The sequence below is a fragment of the Trichosurus vulpecula genome (genome assembly GCF_011100635.1).
Source record: "Trichosurus vulpecula isolate mTriVul1 chromosome X unlocalized genomic scaffold, mTriVul1.pri SUPER_X_unloc_1, whole genome shotgun sequence".
NCBI classification, from domain to species: Eukaryota; Metazoa; Chordata; class Mammalia; order Diprotodontia; family Phalangeridae; genus Trichosurus; species Trichosurus vulpecula.
In genome coordinates, this window is record NW_023494377.1 from 8567047 (window position 1) to 8589766 (window position 22720).

A 22720-nucleotide genomic window follows, 5' to 3' on the forward strand; every position below is an offset into this window, starting at 1 on the left:
ACGGTGACTAAAATATGTTTAAAGCTTTCTTAGTGTTTTCTCTGTTACATTCATTTTCTATTTGCCAGCAAAAATATTTCAGTTTCCTTTTTTGTTTGTGTAAACACTAATTTCTATCAAGCTGCTGATTTTTGAATCAGTGTTTCCATTCTCTTAATATTGGCTAACCTTTCTTTTGTGCTGGGACCAATAAACATCAAGCAAATAAATTCAAGCAGCCATTTGGCAAAAAAAGTTTCCAAAAAAAAAAAAAAGGAAATTGTGCTGACTCAGTGATCCAGTGTTCTCTTTCCTTTTAACACCTCGTAACAAAGTACTAGAAAGAGACCAAAGCATCCATTTGGGCAGCTAGGTGGCGCCATAGTGCCAAGCCTGGAGTCAGGAAGACTCCTGAGTTCAAATTTGACCTCAAACACTAGCTGTGTTACTCTGGGCAAGTCACTTCACCCTGTTTGCCTCAGTTTTCCTCATCTGTAAAATAAGCTAGAGAAGGAAATGGCAAACCATTCTAGCATCTTTGCCAAGAAAACCTCAAAATCGGGTTACAAACAGACAGGGCTGAAAAACAGCAAATCTGCTATATAAACACAGGAAAGTTCATATAAAGAACAGATTCTTCTGAGCAAATCAGAAAAAATAAAATTTTTAAAAATACCCGGTAAACTTAAGCATAATCCTGAATGAAAAAAAAGAGGATATTTAATGAATTGTCAGACTTTCAGGATTTTGTTTAAAAAAAAAAACCAACACCTGAACTTAATAGAAGATTTGATATATAAGATCCAAGAGAAACATAAGGTACATACCAAAGACTAATTACAAGGAATTCAGTAAGGACAGACCACTTACCTTTTGTACAAGGAAATGTAAAACGTATGTCTGAGAGTCTTACTAGTAATTGGGTAGCTCGTAAGAAAGATTGCAGTAGACCTGACTATGACTTTTAAAAGCAAAACCATTTAGGAACAGGTAGAAAGAGTGATTATCTTATACAAATGAGGTTCAAGAGGAAGAATTGACACAGAGGAATTAGATGGGGGAGGAGGTTCTGCAACCCTACTTTCATCGGGAATGGGTTTAAGAAGGCAGAAGGGTATAAAAGTCTTCCAAATTCAGAAAGAAATAAAGGGAGGGCGAGAGGACAAGGGAGGAATCTCTAAAGGGGAAGGTGAGGGAATAGGATGAGGGGAGCTATGGAAGGGTGTTTAGATTAATGGGAATGGGAGAATAAGAGAGAGATCCTTGGAGGAGGTAGGTTAAGTAATAGGAAGGCAAGGTAGTGGGTAGAAGTGAAGTGGTGTCAGCAGGGATAGGGAACAAGAGTTACACACAAACATAAAATAAAGGGGTGGTAATCATGATCTAGGACAAAGTCAAAGCTAAAATAGATTTAATCAAAAGAGAGAAATAGGGAAACTACATATATGTCAGCCATATTAATCAATATTGTTTTAGACTATTTAAAATACCTGTATAAGGTTGGATTATTGCTGTGGTGTAGGAAATGATGAGCTGGTAGACTTAGAAAAATATGGAAAGACTGGGACTTATGAAGAGGTTATCCATCCTTTGAGAAACAGTGGATGAACAAGTATGGTAGTCTTACATAGATGCATATGAATGTGTATGTCTATATATGAGTATGATTATAGATATCTAAGTACATGTGTGTGTAAGTGTATGCATGTATGTATATATCTTTTTGTATATATGTATGTGTGTGTATATGTATACACATGTGTATGTGTATGTGTGTGTGTATGTGTGGAGAGAGGGAGGGAGGGAGAGAGAGACAGAGAGAGAGAGAGAGAGGTTTAATTGTAGCAGAGGGAGGGGAGAAGAACAAAGTAAAAAGTGCACAGCAGAGAACAAAAGAAAACTTGCAAGGAAGCAAAGAAAAGATGGACAGCTCTCAACACAATGAATAGTATTTATTAGACAGGCTTTCTTGAAGTGGAAATTTATTGCTGTATATTTTGAATCCTCTCTTAAGTTCTGCTGTGCATGTGGCAATGCTTTTTTTTTTACCTTTTCTTATTTTATATTTGAGCTTATAATATACCTCTTTTTCTTTTCTTATTGTATATTTAAGTTTAAATTAAATTAATTTAAAAAAAAACTAGAGAGACCAAAGCATCCATTTGGACAGCTAGGTGGCGCCATAGTCCTGGGCCTGGAGTCAAGAAGATTCCTCTTCCTGAGTTCAAATCTGACCTCAGACACTTATTAGCTGTGTTACTCTGGGCAAGTCACTTCACCCTGTTTGCCTCAGTTTCCTCATCTGTCAAATGAGCCGGAGAAAGCAATGGCAAACCACTGCAGTATCTCTGCCAAGAAAATCCCAAATGGGGTCACAGAGTGACACAATTGAATAGCAAAAAAAGTCTAAATTTAGCAAAACTGACCAGACCAGCAGAACAATCTGGAACTTAACGGTCTAGCTCTAAAAAGAGGTTCATTTTGTCGTCTTGTCCTATACCACCTTGGTATCTCCAAAGCCATCTGACCACTTTATCATCTGCCTTGCTGCTGCTAACCCATGTCTCTAGACCTGGACCAGCCCCCTCCAAGCCAGACCTCCTGAATCCATGCCCCTTCTATGCTCTAGAACCGTGGCCTTGGGAATGAGCCATCTTGATTATTGACTGACTGTAGACAAAGCAGACCATGCCTCATTGAGCCTACCTGGCAGTGTACCCAGGTCATGTTGCCATTTGCTGCTCTGCACCTGCAAGTGCACCTCCCCCCTCTCCCTCTTTCTTCCCCCTCCTTCCTCCCCCCCTCCCCCTCCTCCCTTTCCCCTCTAGCTAGGTAGTCGTGGTTTTTAGTAACGATGACTGCCTCATGGATCAGTTTACCATAGCTGGGAGTCTCCCATCCAAAACTAGCTTTCCCTATTAGAATGTAAACTCCTTGAGGGCAGGGAATGTCTCTTTTGTATTTGAATCCTCACTGCCCAGCACCTAATAAACACTTAGCAAATGCTTTCTCCTTCATTCATTCTTTCTATGGCTAAGCTTGGGATTTTTGTACATTTTAAAGGCCTGTCACTTGTAGCTTTCATCAGGTTCCCAGGAACGACTTGAGGGGGACTGGAAAGGTCACTTTATTTCTACTTTATATAAAGCCTTGAGAAATGATGGCATGATACAGGAAAGAAGATTGGTTTTCGAAAACTGTTTTTTCAAATGTTAAAAAATTGTTTCTACATGCAACTGAGAAATAAGATATACAGGCAATGGGGTATAGAAATCTATCTTGCTGTAAGGGAGAAGGGGATAAGCGGGGGGGGGGGGTGGTGGTGGTGGTGGGGGTGGTGTGTGTGACAGAAGGGAGGGCAGACTGGGGAAAGGGCAATCAGAATACATGCCATCTTGGGGTGGGGGAGGGTAGAGATGGGGAGAAAATGTGTAACTCAAAATCTCGTGGAAATGAATGTTGAAAACTAAAATAAATTAAAAAAAAACACCTTTAAAACCCTGCTTTTTGCTTTTCTTGTTTGGGACTTCAGCTTTGTCATGAATTGTGTGATCCTGTACAAACCTTTTAACTTCTCTGGGCCTCAGTTTCGTCATCTGTAAAATGAGACATTTGGAGTAGATGATGTTTGAGGTCCCTTTTGGGTGTAAAACTATGATTATCTGACTGATCTCATCCTCTGTCCTTCACCTTGCCAGGGATGATGCCATGAATAGGAGTGGAGTTGACTCCATATTCCAGGGCTTCAAACCCTAGGTCTCCTCTACTTCTCTTTGAAAAGGAATCTGAGGGGGTGGCTAAATGGTGCTGCAGTGAATAGAGTGCTAGGCTTGGAGTCAGGAAGACCTGAGTTCAAATCCAGCCTCAGACACTTACTAGCTATGTGACTTTGGGCAAGTCACTTGACCCCAATTGAGTGAGAGTGTGTGTGTGTGTGTGTGTGTGTGTGTGTGTGTGTGTGTGTGAGAGAGAGAGAGAGAGAGAGAGAGAGAGGAAGGGAAAGAAAGAAAGAATGAAAGGAAGAAAGAAGGAAGGAAAGAAAGGGAGAGAGGAAGGGAAAGAGCAAGGAAGGAAGGAAGAAAGAAAGAAAGAAAGAAAGAAAAAAAGAAGGAAAGAAAGAAAGAAAGAAGGAAAGAAAGGAGGGAAGGAAGGAAGGAAGGAATCTGAGTCGTATTAAGCAATCCAGAATCACAAAGACCAGAGATATTCGGGGGAGGAAGGTGGCAAGAGAGGAAAGGAAGGATGGTAGAATTATCTATAGATTGTTAGAACTGGAAGAAACCTTAGAGATTATCTAGTTCCATCTCCTAATCCTTCCTCTGACTTTGTGTTCCATCTTTCTCTCATGCTGAGCTGTAGATAAGGAAAATATTGAGCTGGGGGGTGGGGGGGGTCTAGGGAGGTCATCTGGGGAATCTGAAGAGCTGATACTGGTTTTTTTTGGGGGGGGGGTTCCTAGTAATTAATTTATTTTTAGTTTTCAACATTCACTTCCACAAGATTTTGAGTTCCAAATTTTCTCCCCATCTTTCCCCTCCCCCCATTCCAAGACTTTGTGCATTCTGGTTATCCCTTCCCCCAATCTGCCCTCCCTTCTATCACCCCCCACCCCCAGAGCTGATGCTCTTGAAAGATGGGGAGATAATGGGGAAAGGGAGTAGCTGCACAACTCTTTCCCTCCACTTGCTGGAGGACAAAGTCCCAACTCACTTGGCTCCTCTGCTGGTCATCACCTACCTGTGGGAGTCCTTAATATGAAGTTTTCTAAGAGTAGAACCTGCCTTGTCATCGTCCTCCATGGCCCTGCTTCCCTTGTTGGGAACTATGAAGCCAATTCTCTCTTTAAAAAAAAAATTTTTTTGGAGGCAATTGGGGTTAAGTGACTTGCCCAAGGTCACACAGCTAGTGTCTGAGGCTGGATTTGATTTCAGGTCCTATTGACTTTGGCTAGGGCTGGTGCTCTATTGCACCACCTAGCTGCCCCTAAATAGCCGATTCCTCCCCCCTCCTTTTTTTGGGGGGGGGCAATCGGGGTTAAGTGAGTTGCCCAGGGTCACACAGCTAGTAAGTGTCTAAGGCAAATTTGAACTCAGGTCTTCCTGACTCCAAGGCCGGCGCTCTATTGCGCCACCTAGCTTCCGTCCGGTAAGCAGCGACTTCCTGCAGGCTTCATTCTTCCCCATCGAGGCTATGATGGTGAGTAGGGAGCTGCAATGGGGATGGGGATGGGGAGGGCGATAGGGAGGGGGAGGGCGATGGGGAGGGGGCGGGGTGGGGAATGCGATGTGGGGTGAGGCGAAGTGGGGGTGTTGGTGGACAGGAGCTGGGGTGTGAGGGGGCTAGGGCTAGGAGGATAAATAGTTTGAGGCACTGATTGGACTTGGAGAGTGAAGCCATCTGTACCTACTCCCAGCCCCGCCATCTCCGCCCCGCCCCTCCCCCATCCTCTACGTCGGGAGGGAGAGAGGGTCCTCTTCCCGCTTGGAATCTTGCGACCATTCCGTTGGAATTTGTAAGGAATTAACTTTTTTCATCCAGTTCCCTCATTGACAGCCCAGAGTTAGAAGGGATCTTTCAGTCCCTTCATTTTTACAATTGGGGGAACTGAGGCCCAGAGGGATGAAGTGACTTGGCCAAGGTCACTCAGGCAGTGTGCTAAAATTTGAACCCAGATCCTCTGGCTCTCTTTTCCACTCTGCTAAGAGGGCTCTCTTTCCTTCCTCTCCACACCTCAGGGGGTAGAGTCACTATGTTCTTTCCCTCCTCCTCCTTCTAAACTCTGCTTGGGAAGGAGAGGGTTAAAGAGCTGGTTGCGGGGGAGCTGGAGAGAGGGGAGGGAGGGAAGGAGGGAGGGAGTAGGGATAGGGAGAGAAAGGGAGGGAGCCTCAACTTTAGCCCCTCCCCAGCCCTTCAAGGTTATAAGTTCAGGGCCCCCAGCCTAGGTCCTGGTCTTTTCCCCTTCCGGCTTCAGGAACTGGCTTTAGTCAGCTGAGCAGTCACAGGATCAGCCTCCAGTCCCAGTCTCTCTGCCTCCAGCTCAGGCTCAGCCTCTAGACTCTGGGCTCTGAGTGCTGCAGGAGGGAGGGAGGGCTGTGAGGGGCCTGGGTTCTTCCCATCTGCCTCCTCCTCAGCCCTTCACTTGGCCTGGGGTAGGGCTCCCTCTGGGGGTCTGAGGTGTGTGTGTGTGTGTGTGTGTGTGTGTGTGTGTGTACATATATATATATATATATATACATATATATGTGTATATATATATATACATACATGTATATATAAATGTGTAGGGGGTGTGTGGGGGGTGTGTGGGGGTGGGGGATGGGGAGGCGGGGGGAGGGTATGAGGGGGGAGGGGAGGGTGCTCTAGTCCAATGTCTGTGTCACAATTCAGGGTCTGTTCCTTTGATTCCCTAGGCGATGGAGAGGGCCACACTGGCCACCTGGAAGGAGCGAGTGGAGCAGGAGCTGGACAGAGTGGTAACATTCTGGATCAAGTACTCCCATGATTCAGAGCACGGGTAATGATCACCTCTGGACACCTGTCCTTTGTTCCTCATTCCAAACCTTAACTCTTCTTGCCAATTCATTGCTCCTACCAACGGCAGAGCTCCAACATGGCTGGCCCCCAGCCTTGCCCTTCCCCCAACCAGGCATCAGCTTCTAACCACCCCCCCAATCCTGCTCTGCTTTCCCCCTTCTAGGCCATGGCTCCCACCCCCTTCCTAAGGCTCCTGTCTCCTCACCTCTTCTTGAACTCTGAATGCCCAGACATACCCACAATCCACCAAAGAAAGTTCTTCACTGCCCCCACCCCCACCCTCATGGTGGGGTTTGTTGCTAGCAGAAGATATATAGAAGTAGAAGCAACCTCCTCCCCTTACTAATCCCCTCTCCTTTCTTCCAGGGGCTTCTTCACCTGCCTCACGAAGGAGGGCCAAGTCTATGATGACCTCAAATATGTGTGGCTTCAGGGGAGGCAGGTAAGGTACCCCTCACCTCAGAGGACACCCACATACTCTGGCTGCACTGTGGCAGTAGGTCCCAAGACAGGCCTGACCATAGCACACACAACATCTAGAGGCCAGAAAGTGTCTAGGGTGATACAGCCTCTCCCACCACCAGATTAAGGGAGATACTGGTCCAGGGGTGTGGAACCTGAGGCCACAGGCAACCCTCTAGATCCTCAAGTGTGGCCCTTTGACTGAATCCAAACTTCACAGAACAAATCCTCTTAAAATAAAAGGATTTGTTCTGTCAGACTTGGACTCAGTTAAAAGGCCAAAGCCAAGGACCTAGAAGGCCGAATGTGGCCTTGAGGCCGCAGGTTCCCCACCCGTAGTCCATGTGGTTGAAAGGACAGGAAGAGACTTGATTCCCCCTTCACACACACACACACACACACACACACACACACACACACACACACACCCCCCATACTGACTTTCTCTCACTCCAGGTATGGATGTACTGCCGTCTCTACCGAAAGTTGCAACGTTTCCACTGGCCTGAGATCCTGGGTGCCGCCAAAGCAGGTACTTTAATATTATCTCCCCCATCCCCCACCCCACCCCAGATTCCCCTTCTCCCCTCCCTTGTGCACAGTATGGCCCAGCCTAGGATGAGAGAGGCCTTGTCCTCTGGAATGGTCCCTATAGGAAAGGCTTTTTCAATCTCTGTCCCCCTTTCTCCCTGGAGAGGGGTTTGGGATGTCAGAGTTGGGGGTAAAGGATTAGTTCCCTCACCTGGGACTGCTTCCAGGAGGGGAGTTCCTTATCCGCCATGCCAGGGTAGCCCCCCCAGCAAAAAAGTGTGCCTTTGTGCTGACTCGTGATGGCCGCCCTGCCAAGATTCAGCGCACAATCTTCAGTGAATGCTTCTACACCATGGCCATGGATGAACTGTGGAAGGCCACTGGCGACCCCCGATACCAGGTATGTGGGCTGGAGGTGGCAACATCATCTCCCCAGGGATGTAAATAACTTCTCCAAGTTCACACAGCTAAGTTGAGTGTAGGAAACACCCAATCAGTGAAACTGGGAGACAGGAAGGGAAGGAGGGAGGGAGGGAGGGATGGACAGACGGACAGACATAACACTGCCCAGATTCAGGAACAGGGGCCTGGGCCAGGTGGATTACAGAAGAAGAGGCTGAGGAATTGGCAGAACCCTTTGGCTGACCCAGGGACTTGACCTGACCCCATTTCCTCCTCCTTCCCAAGAGGGAAGCCATAGAGATGATGGATCAGATTATATACTGGGTTCGAGTGGATCCCACTGGCCTGGGCCAGCCTCAGCTCTCAGGAGCCCCCCAGGTTGACTCTATGGCTGTACCCATGATGATGCTAAACTTGGTGGATCAGCTCGGGGAGGATGATGACCAGATGATTCGAAAATATGCAGAGTTGGGCGAATGGTGTATTCAGCAGATCTTGAAGCATGTCCAGGTTGGGTGCCCTGGGAGCTGAGGGTGAGGGAAGTGTGGCCAGCATATTCCAATTGGCTTAGGAGGGTGTGGGGTTGGGTAGGGCTAAGATTCTCTTCTCTTTGAGGTGGGTTGGGGGAGGAAGCCCCTCGGGAGATAAAAATGGAGGACTTCATCTAAGCTTCCCTCCACCCCACAACCTGACAGAGAGATGGACAGCTTGTGTTGGAGAATGTATCTAAGGATGGCACAGAGATTCCTGGTTGCCTGGGAAGACAACAGAATCCAGGTGAATGGACCTTGGGTCTAGAAAGGGAGGAGTGTGGTCTAGAGTTGGAGAAGAAAAGAAGGGATTTGATTTATGTACAGAGAAGAGAGCCAGGCAGTCTAGATCGACGTTCCCAGTGCTGGGTGGTACGTGAGGGAGGCAAAGGGCCAAGGTCCAGCCCCAGTACTTTTACGGAGCTTTCTGGGGCTGTGTGGCCAGTGAGGGGCACAGAGGGTGGAGAGTCCTAAGGTGGCTGGGGAAGGAAGGAGGGCCTCCCACACTGGACAACAGTTTGAGAAAACCCAGAGCTATGAATGAGCTTTCTGTGGCAGAAGAAGATGGCATAATTTGCAGAAGAGTGTAGAGAAGTAGAGTCCAAATGTGTGGGCTCTTTGAATGTCTACCTGAGAGTTGGGTACAGTACCTGAGAGGGAGATATGGAGATCTCACTTGCATGGCATCTCCACCCCAGGTCATGCCCTGGAGGCTGGCTGGTTCCTGCTGCGGTATGCTATCCGCCATCGAAATCCTGAACTCAAGACCCATGTCATTCAGAAATTCATGGTGCAGCCTTTTCATTCTGGTTGGGACAGAGAAAATGGGGGGATCTTTTACTTCCAGGATGCAGATAAATTCTGCCCCACTCAGGTAAGGAGCCCCAGCAGACCTCCCTGAATTCATGAAAGAGGTTAGAATTCTGTAGCTGGCATGGCCACGGCCAAGGAATGGGGAGTGGTTAGCCCTAGGGCCTGGCAAGAGATGATGAAGGAAGGGGAGGAAGCCTTTCCACTCTAAATCTGATGGGGATGACATGGTTCCCACCCTTGGAGAGACAGGACAATGGGGGCAGTTGGGTGGAACTCTGGACTGGGCACAAGTGTTTAACTGGGATTTGGAGAGATAAGGAACATACTGTAATAATTGGAAAAGGGGCAGGGCTCAGTGGGGCTCAGGCAAGCCATCCTAAAGAAGTAAATGTAGAGAAAACGGAGACCAAGTTGGGAGGGGGGGATAGGCTTTGAGATGAGTGGTTGAAGATTGTCCTTCTCCCCACCCCAGCTGGAATGGGACATGAAACTCTGGTGGCCCCACAGTGAAGCCATGATCGCCTTCCTCATGGGTTACAGTGAGACCAGGGACCCCAACTTGCTCAACCTTTTCTGCCAAGTCGCTGACTACACCTTTGAGCGGGTGAGAAAACTTTTCAACCTCCAGCCAAGCATGTGAAGCTCTGCATGCTCTGCTTAAGGCTTCGCTAGGTGGGAAAGGACCAAGGAGGGAGGGAGAGACCGAGTTGGGGTAAGACTGAGGGGCCTATCTGCGTACCGGTGACTCCCAGTCTTGCTTGGGCAACAAAGCTTAACCACGTAGGAAAAGATGATGAATCATCCAAGAGAGAAAGGCCAAATACCTCTAAACAGTAAAGGCAGGAGGTATCAAAGGTTGGCCTGGTACGGATACCATCAGCTGCAGGTGGCAAAGTGGATAGAGCAGCGGCCCTGGGTTCCAATTTGACCTTTGACACTTACTAGCTCTGTTACCCTGGGCAAGTCACTTAACCCCAATTGCCTAAAAAAACAGTTGTAGGGAGATGTTAGTCCAGTATTTTGTGAGTTCATTTTAAGGAGGCCCCTGACCAGTTGGGGTGTCTAAAGAAGACTAACCAGGATGGGGAGGGGACTAGAAACCAACCTCTAAGAGGATGGACTGAAGGAATTGGGTGTGTTTAGCTTAGAGAAGATTTGCAGGCTGGGAAGGGGTGGGGTGGGGAGAGGCTATAGCTGCCTTCCAAGTGTTTGAACCAGGACCGAACTCAGCCTAGTGAGCTCAAGGGGCAAGAACAAGGCAAATGTCAGTTTGATATGAGAAAACTTGTAACAGAGTTGCCCCAAAACGGAACATGCTGCTTGAAATCCCCTCAAAGTCATTGCCTTGTTCAACTGCATATTTCCTAATCAAGAATTCATTTTAGATTTTGAGTTCCAGATTTTTTCCCCATCCCTCCCCTCCCCTCTTCTGAAAACTCTAAAAGAGTTGCCCTAGGTCATGCCATCATTTTGTGAGTTTCTTAAAGCTCAATAAACCAGCTCCTCTGGGAAGGCCAGCCTTGCCCTCAATACCATAAGGAAGCAAGAGATAGGGCTTACCCACAGATTACTTGATAGGTAGAATCCTATGATGTCAGAGCTAGAAGAGAGTCTGAGAAAATGGCCAGATTTTGAGATACCCCTCTTAAATGTAAGGTACTAGAAGACTGGCAAAGCACTTTAATATATATTATTACTTCCTAAATCCTCACAACTACTATGAGTAAATATTGTGATTCCCATTTCACAGTTGGAGGACTGGGGCCAGACAGTAGAAAAAGAGATAAAGAAGAGAACAGAGGGAGGTGGAGTAGTGAGGGAAAGTTTCATGGAGAAGGAACATGTGGGAGTAGAAACCAACCAGAACAGGATAAAATAGAACAGGGAGGTTTCCTTGAAACAAAAGTCCAAGTCCCAGCTTAAGCCTACCTCCTCCAGCACATACCGTTCTCATCCTCAACCTTCAAGGCCTTCCTACCGCTCCACTAATTCTAACCCTCAAGATTGAGCTCAGGTCCTAGCTCAGCAAGGATGCCTTCCTTCCCTGTCCACCACAGCCCTAGTGCTCCAGAACAGAAGCGTCAAATATGGGCGAGCAGCCCCAGAAGCAGATCAAAAAGCAATTGGGAAATGTATGTGGCTTTCTAAGTTAGGATGGAGCTGGAAGGGATCCTTATGTACAGTTCAGTGGTCCTGTTTATGCATTTCATAGCACTACTTCAATATGCATAAACTACAAACTGCCTTACCATTTTCAGAACAGGGGAGGGGAGGGATGGGGAAAAAATCTGGAACTCAAAATCTAAAATGAATGCTTGAACATCTCTCTTCTGGGTACAGAAATGTGGTACAGTGAAAAGAACACGAGATTCAGAGTCCGGGTTTGAATCGGACTCTGCCCCCTTTTATCTGGGTGACTTACCACCAGCCTAAGTTGGGCTCTCATTGGGAAAATGAGTGGGTTGGTCATTTTCCAACTCTAAAAATCTCTGATTCTTCTGAACCTTGAAGTTTTCATGAGGAAACTGAAGCCTAGAGAGCAGGAAACTAGGTGACGGTGGGATTTATTCCCTTTTTCTCTTCCCATCATACCTCAGCTTTAATGCTAGGGAAGTGACAGAAGAAACTGGATCCCCCAGATGTCCTGCCTCTCCCTCCCTTTTCACTCTACCACACTGTATTCAGTTGATAGGTCCTAGGGCTGGGGGGTGGGGGGGGGTGGGATGACCAGCTTCTTCCCTCCCACCCACCCTTGGGCCAGGCACCTAACTCCAATATTCTCCCCTTCCTTCTCCTGTCTCCCACCCTCAGTTCCCAGACACGGAGCATGGAGAATGGTACGGCTATCTGAACCGTGAGGGCAAAGTGGCTCTCAGCTTGAAGGGGGGGCCCTTTAAAGGTGAGTGGAGAGGAGTGGGGTCGGGGTGCCAGGGGCGGGGGCCGAGGTGCCAGGGGCTGGGTCGCCCCCACCATCTCCCGGCCCTGGGCTCTCCCCGCAGGTTGCTTTCACGTGCCCAGGTGCCTCTACATGTGCGAGGAGCTACTCAAGGCCCTCCTCCTGACCTCCTAAAGTCCAGCGCCCGAGCACCGCGGAGAGCAGAGCCCCGGCCAGCAGCCGCACCCAGAGAACTCTGCCCGGGGGAACCCAGGGGGCCTCGGCTCCTCCTCTCAGTCCCCTTCCTAAAACTCCTCAATAAAGTCTGACTAGCATCTCACCGCGACTCCGCGAGTCTGTGGGCAGGGGGGAGGGGCCTGCGGGGCGGGGCCTGCAGGGCCGCGCGGAGCTCGCCCTGTGGGGTGGGGGCGGTGGCGGCGTCGAACCACTCGGCCTCGGTACCCGCCCCTGCCCCGGAGCAGCCCAATGGCGTGAGGGGATGGGGGTGGCGGGGTGGGGAAATCGTGTTCTAGGGGAGGGTGAAGCGTCCAGCGGCCGGGTTGCTAATTGGAGGACACTTCCGCAGCGGGGCGGGAATCCCCCACGCGGCAGGCGATTGGGCGATGCTGCCGGAGACTGCGACTGACTGGCTGAGGCCCGTCCTTTCCGCAACTGCCTAGTAGCGGCGTCGCGGTGGCGGCGGCTCCGGCAGCGGCGGATTCGGCGGCTCCGGCTCGGCGCGCGGTTGTTGCTTCTCCTCACCAAATCTCAACCAAACTAGGTCCGCTTCGGTGTTGGCACCATGAACATTCGCAACGCACGGGTAAGGAAGGGGCGGAAGTCAGGAGGAGCCAGGAGGAAAAGGGGCCAGGCCGCATGGGTGTGTAGTGGCTGGCAGCTTGTGAATGTGCGCATGCGTCAGCAAGTGACCTGAGGCGGGACTTCGTTGGGGTGGAGCCATGGTTGGGAGGAGCCTGCTCTGGAAGGGCCGAGCTTTCGCGTGGGTGTGGGTCGGTGGCGGACACTGGAGGGAGTGACCTGGGGCTTAAGACTCCTACTTTTTGGAGGGAAAAGAGGCATTTCATGTTTCGTCTCTTGTCCCTATTCCCATAAATCATCGATATTTCTGCACCCATAACACCCCACTCCCTACCCCATCGCACAATCTCCGTCCCCATTCTGGGGCTGGTGGGACCTTGGTCTCCCCTAAGTATGTTTTTGGGGCTGCTGGGTGACGAAGTGGATGCAGGGCCAGGCCTGGAGTCTGGAAGACTCATCCTCCTGAATTCCAGTCTCACCTCAGACACTTACTGTGTGACCCTGGGCAAGTCACCTAACCCTGTTGGCCTCAGTTTCCTCATCTGTGAAATGAGCTGGAGAAGGAAATGGCAAACCATTCCAATATCTCTGCCAAGAAAACCCCCATTGGGGTCTTGGAGAGTGGGACTCAACTGAAAAATGACTGAATAACAGTAAAGTATTTTTGGTGAGCTCCCCATGGACCACAGTCCAAGAATTGACACTTGGTCTCTTTTTCCACCCCACCCCCCAGCCAGAAGACCTGATGAATATGCAGCATTGTAACCTGCTGTGCCTTCCAGAAAACTATCAGATGAAATACTATTTCTATCATGGACTATCTTGGCCTCAGGTGTGTGTTTGGAGGGAGTGGGGGGAGGAGGTGGGACTGTAGTGTTTAGGATTGGGAGTGAGGATTGGGAACCAGTGGGAAAGAGAGAGATCAATCATGTATTTTGGGGGTGGCAGAAAGAACCCTGAATAGGAGACCTGGTTTATAAAGCACTACCTCACCTCAGGTCAATCTGTAAGTCCCTGTGAGAAGGTTCTACCACAACACATAACAAACCTGCAACCGTTTTTTGGCTAGCTAGAGGCAGTGGCTATATTTAAGTCTGGGAGCAGTGGTTTAGAGTAGGGGGTCCTGTGATTTAGTTAAAGTCAAATCAGGACATGCCAGCTGTTTGGTGGGATCTCTAAGGAAGTTAGAATGTTGGGGCTGAGGGCAGTTCTGTTAGGATTCCATCACCTGGGCTGCTCATTTTGGACAGTTTTTTTATCTGTAAAATAAGAATTCAATGGAGCAGGTGTGGAGAACTGAATCCAAACTTGACAGAACAGATCCCCTTAATAAAAGGATTTGTTCCGTAAAACTTGGACTCAGACAAAAGGCCTCAGCCAAGGTTCCCCACCCCTGGACTAGATGAGCCTTCCAGGTCTGACATTCTGTAATTCTCCATATGGACAGGAATGTGGGGTTTGGGGTGAGATTTATTCTTTTTACATTCTCTTCTTTTCTCTACCTCCCCATTCTCCTGTAGCTTTCTTACATTGCTGAAGATGAGAATGGCAAGATCGTGGGCTATGTCCTGGCCAAGATGTGAGTTGTCCTCTTCATTCCTTTTCCCCCTTTCCCTCTATGGTCAAAGTCTCAGGCCCAGCTCCCACCACTACTGCTCCCTGGTACTAACCCTTATATTCATACCCCTCATCCCCATGGTTCTTTAAGTCAAGAACCAAAGGTTCCTGATTGTTCTGTATACCTGTCAGCCCCACACAGTTGTGAACTCCTGCTGCTATGGGAGGTTCCCAGGGGCATTTCCCTCTTAATTTTCCCCCTCTTGTTTGGCTGAACCTTATGCTCTGCACTAGGTCTTCCTTTTTGCTTTCCTCTCTGATGTCTTTCTCCAGAGTCTCCTCTGCTAGTTAAGCATTCAGCGCACATTAATGAGCACCCACTGTGTGTTAGGAAGGGCTTTATGGTAGTGCCATGGGGGAAAGAGAAAAGATCCAGGATCCAGATCATATTTGTAAAAAGCACTCAGCATAGTGCCTGGCACTTAGTAGGCAATCTAGAAATGCTTATTCCCCTTCCCCTCCCTTCCCCCTTGGGGAACTGCCAGTTTACTTTGGCAGACAGGTGTGAAACATATAAAAAAGTCAGCAAACCAATGAGTGCCAGACTTCAGATCAAAACAGCAGGTGTCCCCAGAGTTTTGGGACTTGAGGTCTGGCAAAATATGGATATATGTCTTAGAGGAGAGAGCATTCTAAAGAGAAAGTATCAGAGCAGGAATGAATATGCAGAGGACCCTGCTAAAAATGTGTGTGTGTACATGTGCATAAATATATGCACACGTGTGTATATATACACACATACATAAACGTGTGTGTTTCATAGGCCCCATGGGGAAAATAATGAGTATTTATCAAGCTTTATTGCATGCCAAGCATTGTGTTAAAGGTATTCCTCTCTATGTGATATTTTCTCCCATTAGCCTGTAAGGTCCCTGAGGGTAGGGACTGGCTGGTTCACTTAGTATGGTGCCTGTCTGGCACAGAATGTTTTGTCTAGCTTGGAGCTAGAATACGAATATAAATGAAATGATTTCTGCTCCCATGGAGCTTACATTTTAATGAGATGGAAGCAAGTACATGGATGCATGTGTATAGTGAAAAGGAATGTGTTAAAGTACATCCAAGTGGAAAAACCCTTCATAGGGGTGAGAATGGGCATCCCAGTAGTTGGGGGTCAGGAAAAGCCCACGACTCCTTGGGCACACTGCTGAAGCCCAGGGATTCCTTCTCAGAATCCGGTTTTTCAGGGTTTCAAAAGAAACCAAGCATATTGAAATTCACTTATGAGAATATTAAACAAGATCCTGGACCCCTGGAAGGGTAGAGGGAGAAGAGGCACAGACCTAGGATAGAACCTTGTAGAATAGCCACAAGCTGGCAGTGTGTGAGGAGCCGGGCAAGGAGACTGAGAAGGAGCTCAGAAACAAAATGGAGGAGAACCAGGACAGGACAGTGTCACGAAAACCTAGAAAGGAGAAAGTGCCTAAGAGAAGGTGAGAGGTCACCAGCGTCTAATGGAGCAAAGAGGGCAAGAGTAGGGACTTTGAAAAGGCTATCAGATTGTGTAGTGAAGAGATGATTGGTAACCTTGGAGAGCGTGGCTTCACTCCACATCACACATCTGTGCCCTTTAGAGCCAGCCATGTATTTCTGTACTCACAGACAAGTTTCTCACTGTGTCTCATCTTCCATTTCTTTCTGGCCCTAGGGAGGAAGATCCAGATGATGTCCCCCATGGACATATCACATCCTTGGTATGTAGACCCCTTTCTTTTGGTACCTCGGGTCTAGGACTAGAATTCCTACCTCGGGGGCAAAGGGTGTATGGACTTAGCTGGTAGGTCCTGTTCTCTTCCTCTCACAACAACTCAATTGTGACTACTCTCTTTCGAACTCCTAGGCCGTAAAACGTTCCCACCGCCGGCTAGGCCTAGCACAGAAGCTTATGGACCAGGCCTCAAGGGCCATGATCGAAAACTTCAATGCAAAATATGTCTCCCTGCATGTCAGAAAGAGGTGAGAGCCCGGAGCAGAGGGTGGAGTGAAGAAGAGAAAATAGTCTCTGATTTAAGGGGGGATGTTAAGTCAGAGGAGGAAGATAAAGGGTCCCATGAACAGGGCCCAGTGTAAGCAGTGAGCCCTGAGTGTCATCCTGGAAGGCAGGAATATGTCAGTACTGTGGCAAATTGGTCTGCATAGAGGATGGGGAGGGTAGGTTTTAAAGTGGGAGGAAAAAGTCTTGGTTTGGGATGAGGAACGGAGAGGTGGATGTGTGGTTGGGGGCACAGTGTTGACTTTCTTCCCTTGTAAATATTCACTGGCCCTTTATTGTCTTACAGTAACCGGGCAGCTCTGCATCTGTATTCCAACACACTTAACTTTCAGTAAGTCACCCCAGGCCCTCCTGAGGGAGAAGGGAAGGCCTGGGCCAGCCCTTGGCAAGGTGGGGCGTAAGTGAGGGAGAGACCAGGAAAAGACTACTAATCCTTTGACTTTCCATATGGCTGGAGGAAAAAAAACCAAACTGCCTTGGAGCCAGTTTGGCTACAGCACAGATGTTACTGGCCATGGCAGACATACCCCCATTCCCACAAAGAGATTGGAGATGGGATCATACAGAAAGAGCATGGAAACCGGGGTTCTCACCCCAGCTGGGCCATTTCCTAGTTCAGTGACCTTTGGACAAATCCTTTCTCGCCTCCAGGCTTCACTGTCCTCATCTGTATCATGAGATAGTTGGACTCAGTGAATTCTGAGGTCACCTCTCATGCTGATGTTCAGCATGATGAAACAAAAAGACCGTTGGTTTTTGGAGTCAGGAGAACTAACTTAAAAAGCCTGCCTCATATGCTTGCTTCCTTTGTACCCTGGGACGAGTGTCCGAGCCTCAGTTTCCTCTTCTGTAAAGTGGGGCTGCCTGCCTCACCAGGCTGCTGTGAAGAGAGTTTGGAGCCTTTCAAGTGCCATAGAGATGTGAGTGATGTGGATGGTGAATGACAATCCAGTTTTGGTATGTGTGGGGTCTTCGGTATGTGGAAATGTGTTATGGGGCACTTTCCTAGGGCAGGGTGACAGCTGCTTTGTACTCCTCATGTTTTCTTTGTGACTCCCTGCAAGAGTTATCTAGTGATGCTTGCTGGGCCAGAGGGGTCACCTCTAAACTGCTCCAAATAGACTGATGCCTGTGGGTAGTGGCCATGCTGAACTAGAAAGGCAGAACCAGGTGGAGGAAACTTGGCGGGAGGGTCTTATGGCAGAGCTTGACAGGAAACAGAAAGCCTAGAGTCCTAGGAGTATGGTACTCCAGCCACTGCTTCCTGGACGGCTCTGATTACCAGGGAGTTCTTATGCTTGAGCTGGAATTGATCTTCCTTTCCTGGCTTCCCTGGTGCTCTCAGATCTGCCCTTTGAGAAGAAGCCAGTCTACATGACTGCCCTTCAGGCACTTAGATACGGCTACCATTTCTCATCCTCCCTCCGTCCCCCCAGGCTTCTTTTCTCTAGCTAAATTTAGGGGCCAGCTGCTAAATCCAAAGTCAGCAGCCCCCTTGTCATCCTAATGGAGATCCATCCTGACTACATCGTTCTTCTTAAAGTTCCACCCCTGAGACCAAATGTGATGATCAGATCATAGGTCAGAACTAGGGAACCTGTGCTGAGCTAAGTGGGGTGGGGAGGGGAAGAGAAGAAGCATTTTTATAATACATACTATTTACTAGGCACGGTGCTTAGTACACTCTTCATCTATAAAATAGCTGTGGGGGTAGGCACAGTTTACAGATGAGGAAACTGAGGCAGAGGTTAAGTGACTTGCCCTGGCTCCTGCAGCTAGTAAGTGTCCAAGGTGGAAATTGAACTTGGGGCTTCCTGAGTCCAGACTCGGTGCTCAGTGTATGGTGGCACCACCGAGCTGCCTGAGGGGTTTTCTGTTGCTGGTTCAAGAAATGTGAGCTGTGCTTAGCTCTCTAAGCTCTTCCTTGGAGACCCTTCAGCACCCATGACCTTAATTCACCTTCCTCTGAAGTTGAGAACTAATGCCTTGTGGGAACTTGGAGTCTTCTCTGCACTGTGCCCCCGACCCCCCAACTTTTGATTTTCTCTCCTTGGCAATTGCAAAATATACGTGGCCCCTACCTTTGGGTGCTAGCTCCTAGATCCAAAACCAGGTTGTGGGGCTCTGTTCTCACAAGGCAAGAGAGGGGAGGAAGACCAGGAAGGAGAATTAGTCCCACCAGGCTCCCTTTTCCCCCTTTCCTATTCTCTTTTCAAGGATTAGTGAGGTGGAACCCAAATACTATGCAGACGGGGAGGACGCCTATGCTATGAAGCGGGATCTGACTCAGATGGCAGAAGAGGTAAGCCACCCTGAGCTTGGTAGAGGGCAGTGTTAGGGCTTTGCTGCAACCTGAGGTGGGGGTTAGGGGGAGGAGACCCCAGGTTTAAAGACTCCCTGAGGTCCACACAGTGGGATAGAGTGGAAGCATTGCCGAATTTCAGATTTGGGAGACCTGGGTCCTAGACCCGGCTCTGTTACTTACTAGCTGTGTGATCTTGGCAAGGAACCTTGCCCCTGTGGGCCCCTTGTGTGAAATGGTTGGTTTGGGGCTAGATAAACTGAGGTCTCTGCCAGTTCTTACCCTCTGTGACAAGAGAAATGTGTACAACTTGGCTCTCTGACAAAGTAAGGGAATTCCCTGAAGGGGGAGGGAATGGAGGAAGACAGGTGGAGCCCCATGGTGGATGCCTACGGCAGGAGCAGTCCCCTTAAGCAGGAGTTCTTTACCTGGGGTCCATGGATGGCAAATTTGGACAGGGAGGGGGGAAAATGACATCTTTATTTTCACTTACTTCTAATAGAAATGTAGCATTTCCTTCAATTATTTAAAAGAAAATACAAAAGAGTTGGAAGCCCTGCCCTAGAGGATGCTTTGGCTAGAGTCTGAGGGTAGAGCACATATATATGCCCGGCTCCAGCAGACTGGCAAGCAGGGCCGTTCCTGAAGGGGTTGGGGCTGGACCTGGGCCTTCACTTAGCTGCCTAGTCGGTCAAAGTTCACAAGTTGCTTTTACCTCCTTTATCTTCATTTAATCCTTGGGACAGGTCTGTGAGGGAGGCAGGCAGGGCAGGCATTATTGTCCCCATTTTACAGATGAGGAAACTGAGACCCAGAGAGGTGAAAGGACGTGCCTAAGGTCACAGCGGCAGAGCCAGGACTAGAACCCAGGTCTCCCGACTCCCTCCTGGTCCGGTGCTCTTTCCACTATGCCACATTGCCTCTTCCTAGAGACACAGGATGGTCTCTCTGTTTCCTCCTGATTCTCTCTGTTTCCCCCTTTCCCCCCTCCTCTGTCCTCTCACTGTCCATCTGTTCCTCCACCTGTCCGTCTACTCGCTCGTCCTTTCACCCTCATGGTAGCTGAGGAAGCAGCTGGAGGTGAAGGAGAAAGGCAAACATCTGGTGCTGGCCTCCCTGGAGAACAAGATGGACCCCAAAGCCAACCATGTGGGGGACTGCTGCCGTGAGGAGAAGGGCCTAGGCCCCACAGCCGAGGACAGCAGCGGCGGTGACAGCAAAGATCTGAGTGAGGTCAGCGAGACCACAGAGAGCACCGACATCAAGGACAGCTCCGAGGCCTCTGACTCAGCCTCCTAGAGTCCCTGGGCTGGGATGCCGCCGCTCATAAGCCACCCCCATCTCTGTGTCTCTCCTCCCCTTATCCCCTATCAGTTCTTCCAATTAAACCATTCGGGCCCCTGGGTGGCTGTGAAATTCTGCAGGCCTATCATTCTCTGCCTTTATTAGGGGATTCTGGACAAGGGGAGAGAGAGAATGAGAGTCTGTGTCATTTGGAGCCTTGGAGGCTGTGGATTTCTGTGAGCGGGTGCTTCTCTGCCTTTATTAGGGGATTCTGGGAGAGAGGGAGAATGAGTGTGTCTGTGTCTATGTCTGTATCTATGTCATTTGGGGCCCTGAGGGCTGTGCATTTCTGCTAGCAAGTGCTCTGCCTTTATAAGGGGATTCTGGGAGAGGGGGGAGAGAGTGTGTGTGGTGTGTGTGTCATTTGGGGCCCTGGGGGCTGTGCATTTATTCAAGGGGGTGCTTCTTTGCCTTTATCAGGGAATTCTGGGTGGGGGGTGGGGTTGCATTTGGAAGTCCTGTGCTTCTGTTTACAAGAAACAACTTAAGAATACAAGACAGAGGAGGGCTTTGAACTATCAGCTCAGTGAGTCCAGCTGTGATCTGGCGGCCCACAAATTCAGTTCTATTCTGCATTTAAGAAGCCTGGGATGTAAATGAGGGAGGGGATAGTTCTGCTCTTCCTGGGTTGTAGGCAGACAGCTAGACCACAGTGGGCCGTGCTAAGCACTTCATTTGAGGAAGGGCATTGACAGGTGTGTGGCACAATGGTTAGAGACCTGGCCAGGCATCCCCTGGTTCAAATCTTGCCTTGACATATTTTGTAAGGTTGGCACTTCTCGGTGCCCTTGGTACGTCTTTAAGACTCTAAGTTAAATCGAAGGTGCTAAACCGCATTGGCAGAGAGAGCTTCCCTACCTAGGGCTTCTGAAATTGAAAGCCCAGTCATTAAGGTTCAATAAAAATTGTCTACTATGTGCCAGGCACAGTCCTAAGTGCTAGGATTATAAAAAGAGGCAGAAGGTAGTCTTTGCCCAAGGAATTTACGATCTAATGGGGGACATAACAGGCAAATATATACAAACAAGCCCTATACCAGATAAACGGGAAAGAATGATCAGAGGGAAGGCTTCCTGTAGGGAAGCGTCTTAGTTGGGATTTGGAGGAAGCTGGGGAGGTTGGCAGTTCAAGGGGAGGCATGGGGGACTGCCAGAGAACTCCTGGAGGAGAGAGTGTGTGTTGGGGAGTAACGTTAAGAAGCCTGGAGGGAACTGGGTGATGAAGGGTTTTGAATGCCAAACAGCATTTTGTACTTGATCGTGGAGGTGATAGGAAGCCTCTCTAGGTTATTGGGGTGGGGGGGGGGGGAAGGGTGTATGATATGATTGGACCTGTGCTTTAGGAAAATCATTTAGTGGCTGAATGGAGGACAGATTGGAGTGGGGAGACTTGAGGCAGGCAGACCCACGGGTAGGTTATTGCAATAATCCAGGAGATGGCTTGCACCAAGGTGGGGGTAGTATCAGGAGAGAAGGGACCGAGGTGGTGTAAAGGTGAGATCAGCTACCATGGCGACAGATGGATGTGGGGTGGGGTAGGGAGGAGAGTGAGGAGCTCATGATGACTCCTAGGTTGTGAGTCCAAGGGACTGGGAGAGGAAAGTAGTAGAGTTTATTAATTTATCAAAGGAACTAGAGCTGTTAATTTGGTAAAGAGAAAAATGTAGGGGGCCCAGGAAAGCTGATAAAGTATCTGAAGAGCTGGCATGTGGATTTAGAATTGCGTTGTTGAGAGGCAGATCTTGGCTCAATGTAAACATTTTCCTAAGCTCTGAGGTCCCTAAATCTATGATTGTGAGAGCTGGCCCAAAGTGGAATATTTTGCCTCCGGAGGGCTTGAATAGGAGGCTGGATGACCGCTTGTTCATGATCTCGTATAGGAGATTCCTGTTCATAAATAGACTAGATGGCCTCCAATGCCTTTGGCCACTCAGAGTTTGTGATTCGGGTAGATGGCTGACCTGAAGTCCCAAATTTGCTATTTCAAGCTGGAATCCTTGCCAGATGACCAATGAGAATGGATGCCCTAGCCCTGGCCTTGCTCAGGGACCTGGTCTGGAGACTACCTCTCTCCCAGGAACCTGTTACCCAGGAGTGTCCTGTTCCTCTGCCATAACTTCGAGGAAGCTACAGTCTTTGAGAGAGACTGGGGCTGGATAAATAGATGTGAGAATCATCTGTATGGTGATGATCATTGAATTCATGGGAGCAAATGAAATCATCCATAGTGGAGATGCTCTCTGCTCAGAGGTGATAACTGAATCCAGGAAAGCTGACAAGACCACTATCCTTCCAGATTCCCTCGATTCACAACCACAAAATCACCTTTGATTTCTCAACCTCATCCCACATAGCCAGTCAGCTGTCAGCTGCCCACTATCTCTCTAACTTGCCCCCTCCCCTCCACTCACATGGCTATTAGCCTATTTCACAAGGCTGGATTATCACAGCAGCCTCCTACTTGTACTCCTTTTTTTTCATTTTATTCAGCTTCTTTTCCACACAATTTCACTTTTGTTC

At 48.8% G+C, this 22720-nt stretch overlaps 2 protein-coding genes across 5 annotated transcripts; both read left to right on the forward strand.

Annotated features, from left to right (window-relative positions):
- The first annotated feature begins 6013 nt into the window (after positions 1 to 6013).
- Positions 6014 to 12450, forward strand: LOC118833062 (renin binding protein). 3 transcript variants are annotated; one of them, XM_036740446.1, is made up of 11 exons: positions 6014 to 6153; positions 6390 to 6493; positions 6880 to 6955; positions 7432 to 7507; positions 7734 to 7906; positions 8194 to 8418; positions 8604 to 8685; positions 9137 to 9312; positions 9724 to 9855; positions 12063 to 12150; positions 12251 to 12450. In XM_036740446.1, exons 2-11 carry the CDS (start codon positions 6393 to 6395, stop codon positions 12319 to 12321), a joined length of 1200 nt encoding a protein of 399 aa, XP_036596341.1. In that variant the 5' UTR covers positions 6014 to 6153; positions 6390 to 6392; the 3' UTR covers positions 12322 to 12450. The 3 variants fall into 3 exon arrangements, with proteins under 3 accessions (XP_036596341.1, XP_036596340.1, XP_036596342.1); XM_036740445.1 differs by having other exon boundaries at positions 6014 to 6128; XM_036740447.1 differs by having other exon boundaries at positions 6014 to 6128; positions 8287 to 8418.
- A 338-nt stretch (positions 12451 to 12788) lies between these two features.
- NAA10 (N-alpha-acetyltransferase 10, NatA catalytic subunit) lies at positions 12789 to 20276 on the forward strand. Of its 2 annotated transcripts, XM_036740469.1 has the most exons (8): positions 12790 to 12949; positions 13679 to 13777; positions 14466 to 14524; positions 16211 to 16256; positions 16403 to 16518; positions 16842 to 16886; positions 18773 to 18857; positions 19920 to 20276. In XM_036740469.1, the coding sequence occupies exons 1-8, from the start codon at positions 12929 to 12931 to the stop codon at positions 20154 to 20156; spliced, it is 708 nt and encodes a 235-aa protein (XP_036596364.1). In that variant the 5' UTR covers positions 12790 to 12928; the 3' UTR covers positions 20157 to 20276. The 2 variants fall into 2 exon arrangements, with proteins under 2 accessions (XP_036596365.1, XP_036596364.1); XM_036740470.1 differs by lacking the exon at positions 16842 to 16886 and having other exon boundaries at positions 12789 to 12949.
- The last annotated feature ends 2444 nt before the right edge of the window (positions 20277 to 22720 follow it).

What these genes read in the sequence shown, in the direction of transcription:
- LOC118833062 (XM_036740446.1), top strand. Translation starts at nt 6,393, where the DNA reads ATGGAGAGGGCCACACTGGCCACCTGGAAGGAGCGAGTGGAGCAGGAG. An exon ending in AGATCTTGAAGCATGTCCAG is followed by an intron (nt 8,419 to 8,603) that starts GTTGGGTGCCCT and finishes ACAACCTGACAG; the next exon opens with AGAGATGGACAGCTTGTGTT. An exon ending in GAAGGGGGGGCCCTTTAAAG is followed by an intron (nt 12,151 to 12,250) that starts GTGAGTGGAGAG and finishes CTCTCCCCGCAG; the next exon opens with GTTGCTTTCACGTGCCCAGG.
- NAA10 (XM_036740469.1), top strand. Translation starts at nt 12,929, where the DNA reads ATGAACATTCGCAACGCACGG. An exon ending in ATGGACTATCTTGGCCTCAG is followed by an intron (nt 13,778 to 14,465) that starts GTGTGTGTTTGG and finishes ATTCTCCTGTAG; the next exon opens with CTTTCTTACATTGCTGAAGA. An exon ending in TGACTCAGATGGCAGAAGAG is followed by an intron (nt 18,858 to 19,919) that starts GTAAGCCACCCT and finishes CCCTCATGGTAG; the next exon opens with CTGAGGAAGCAGCTGGAGGT.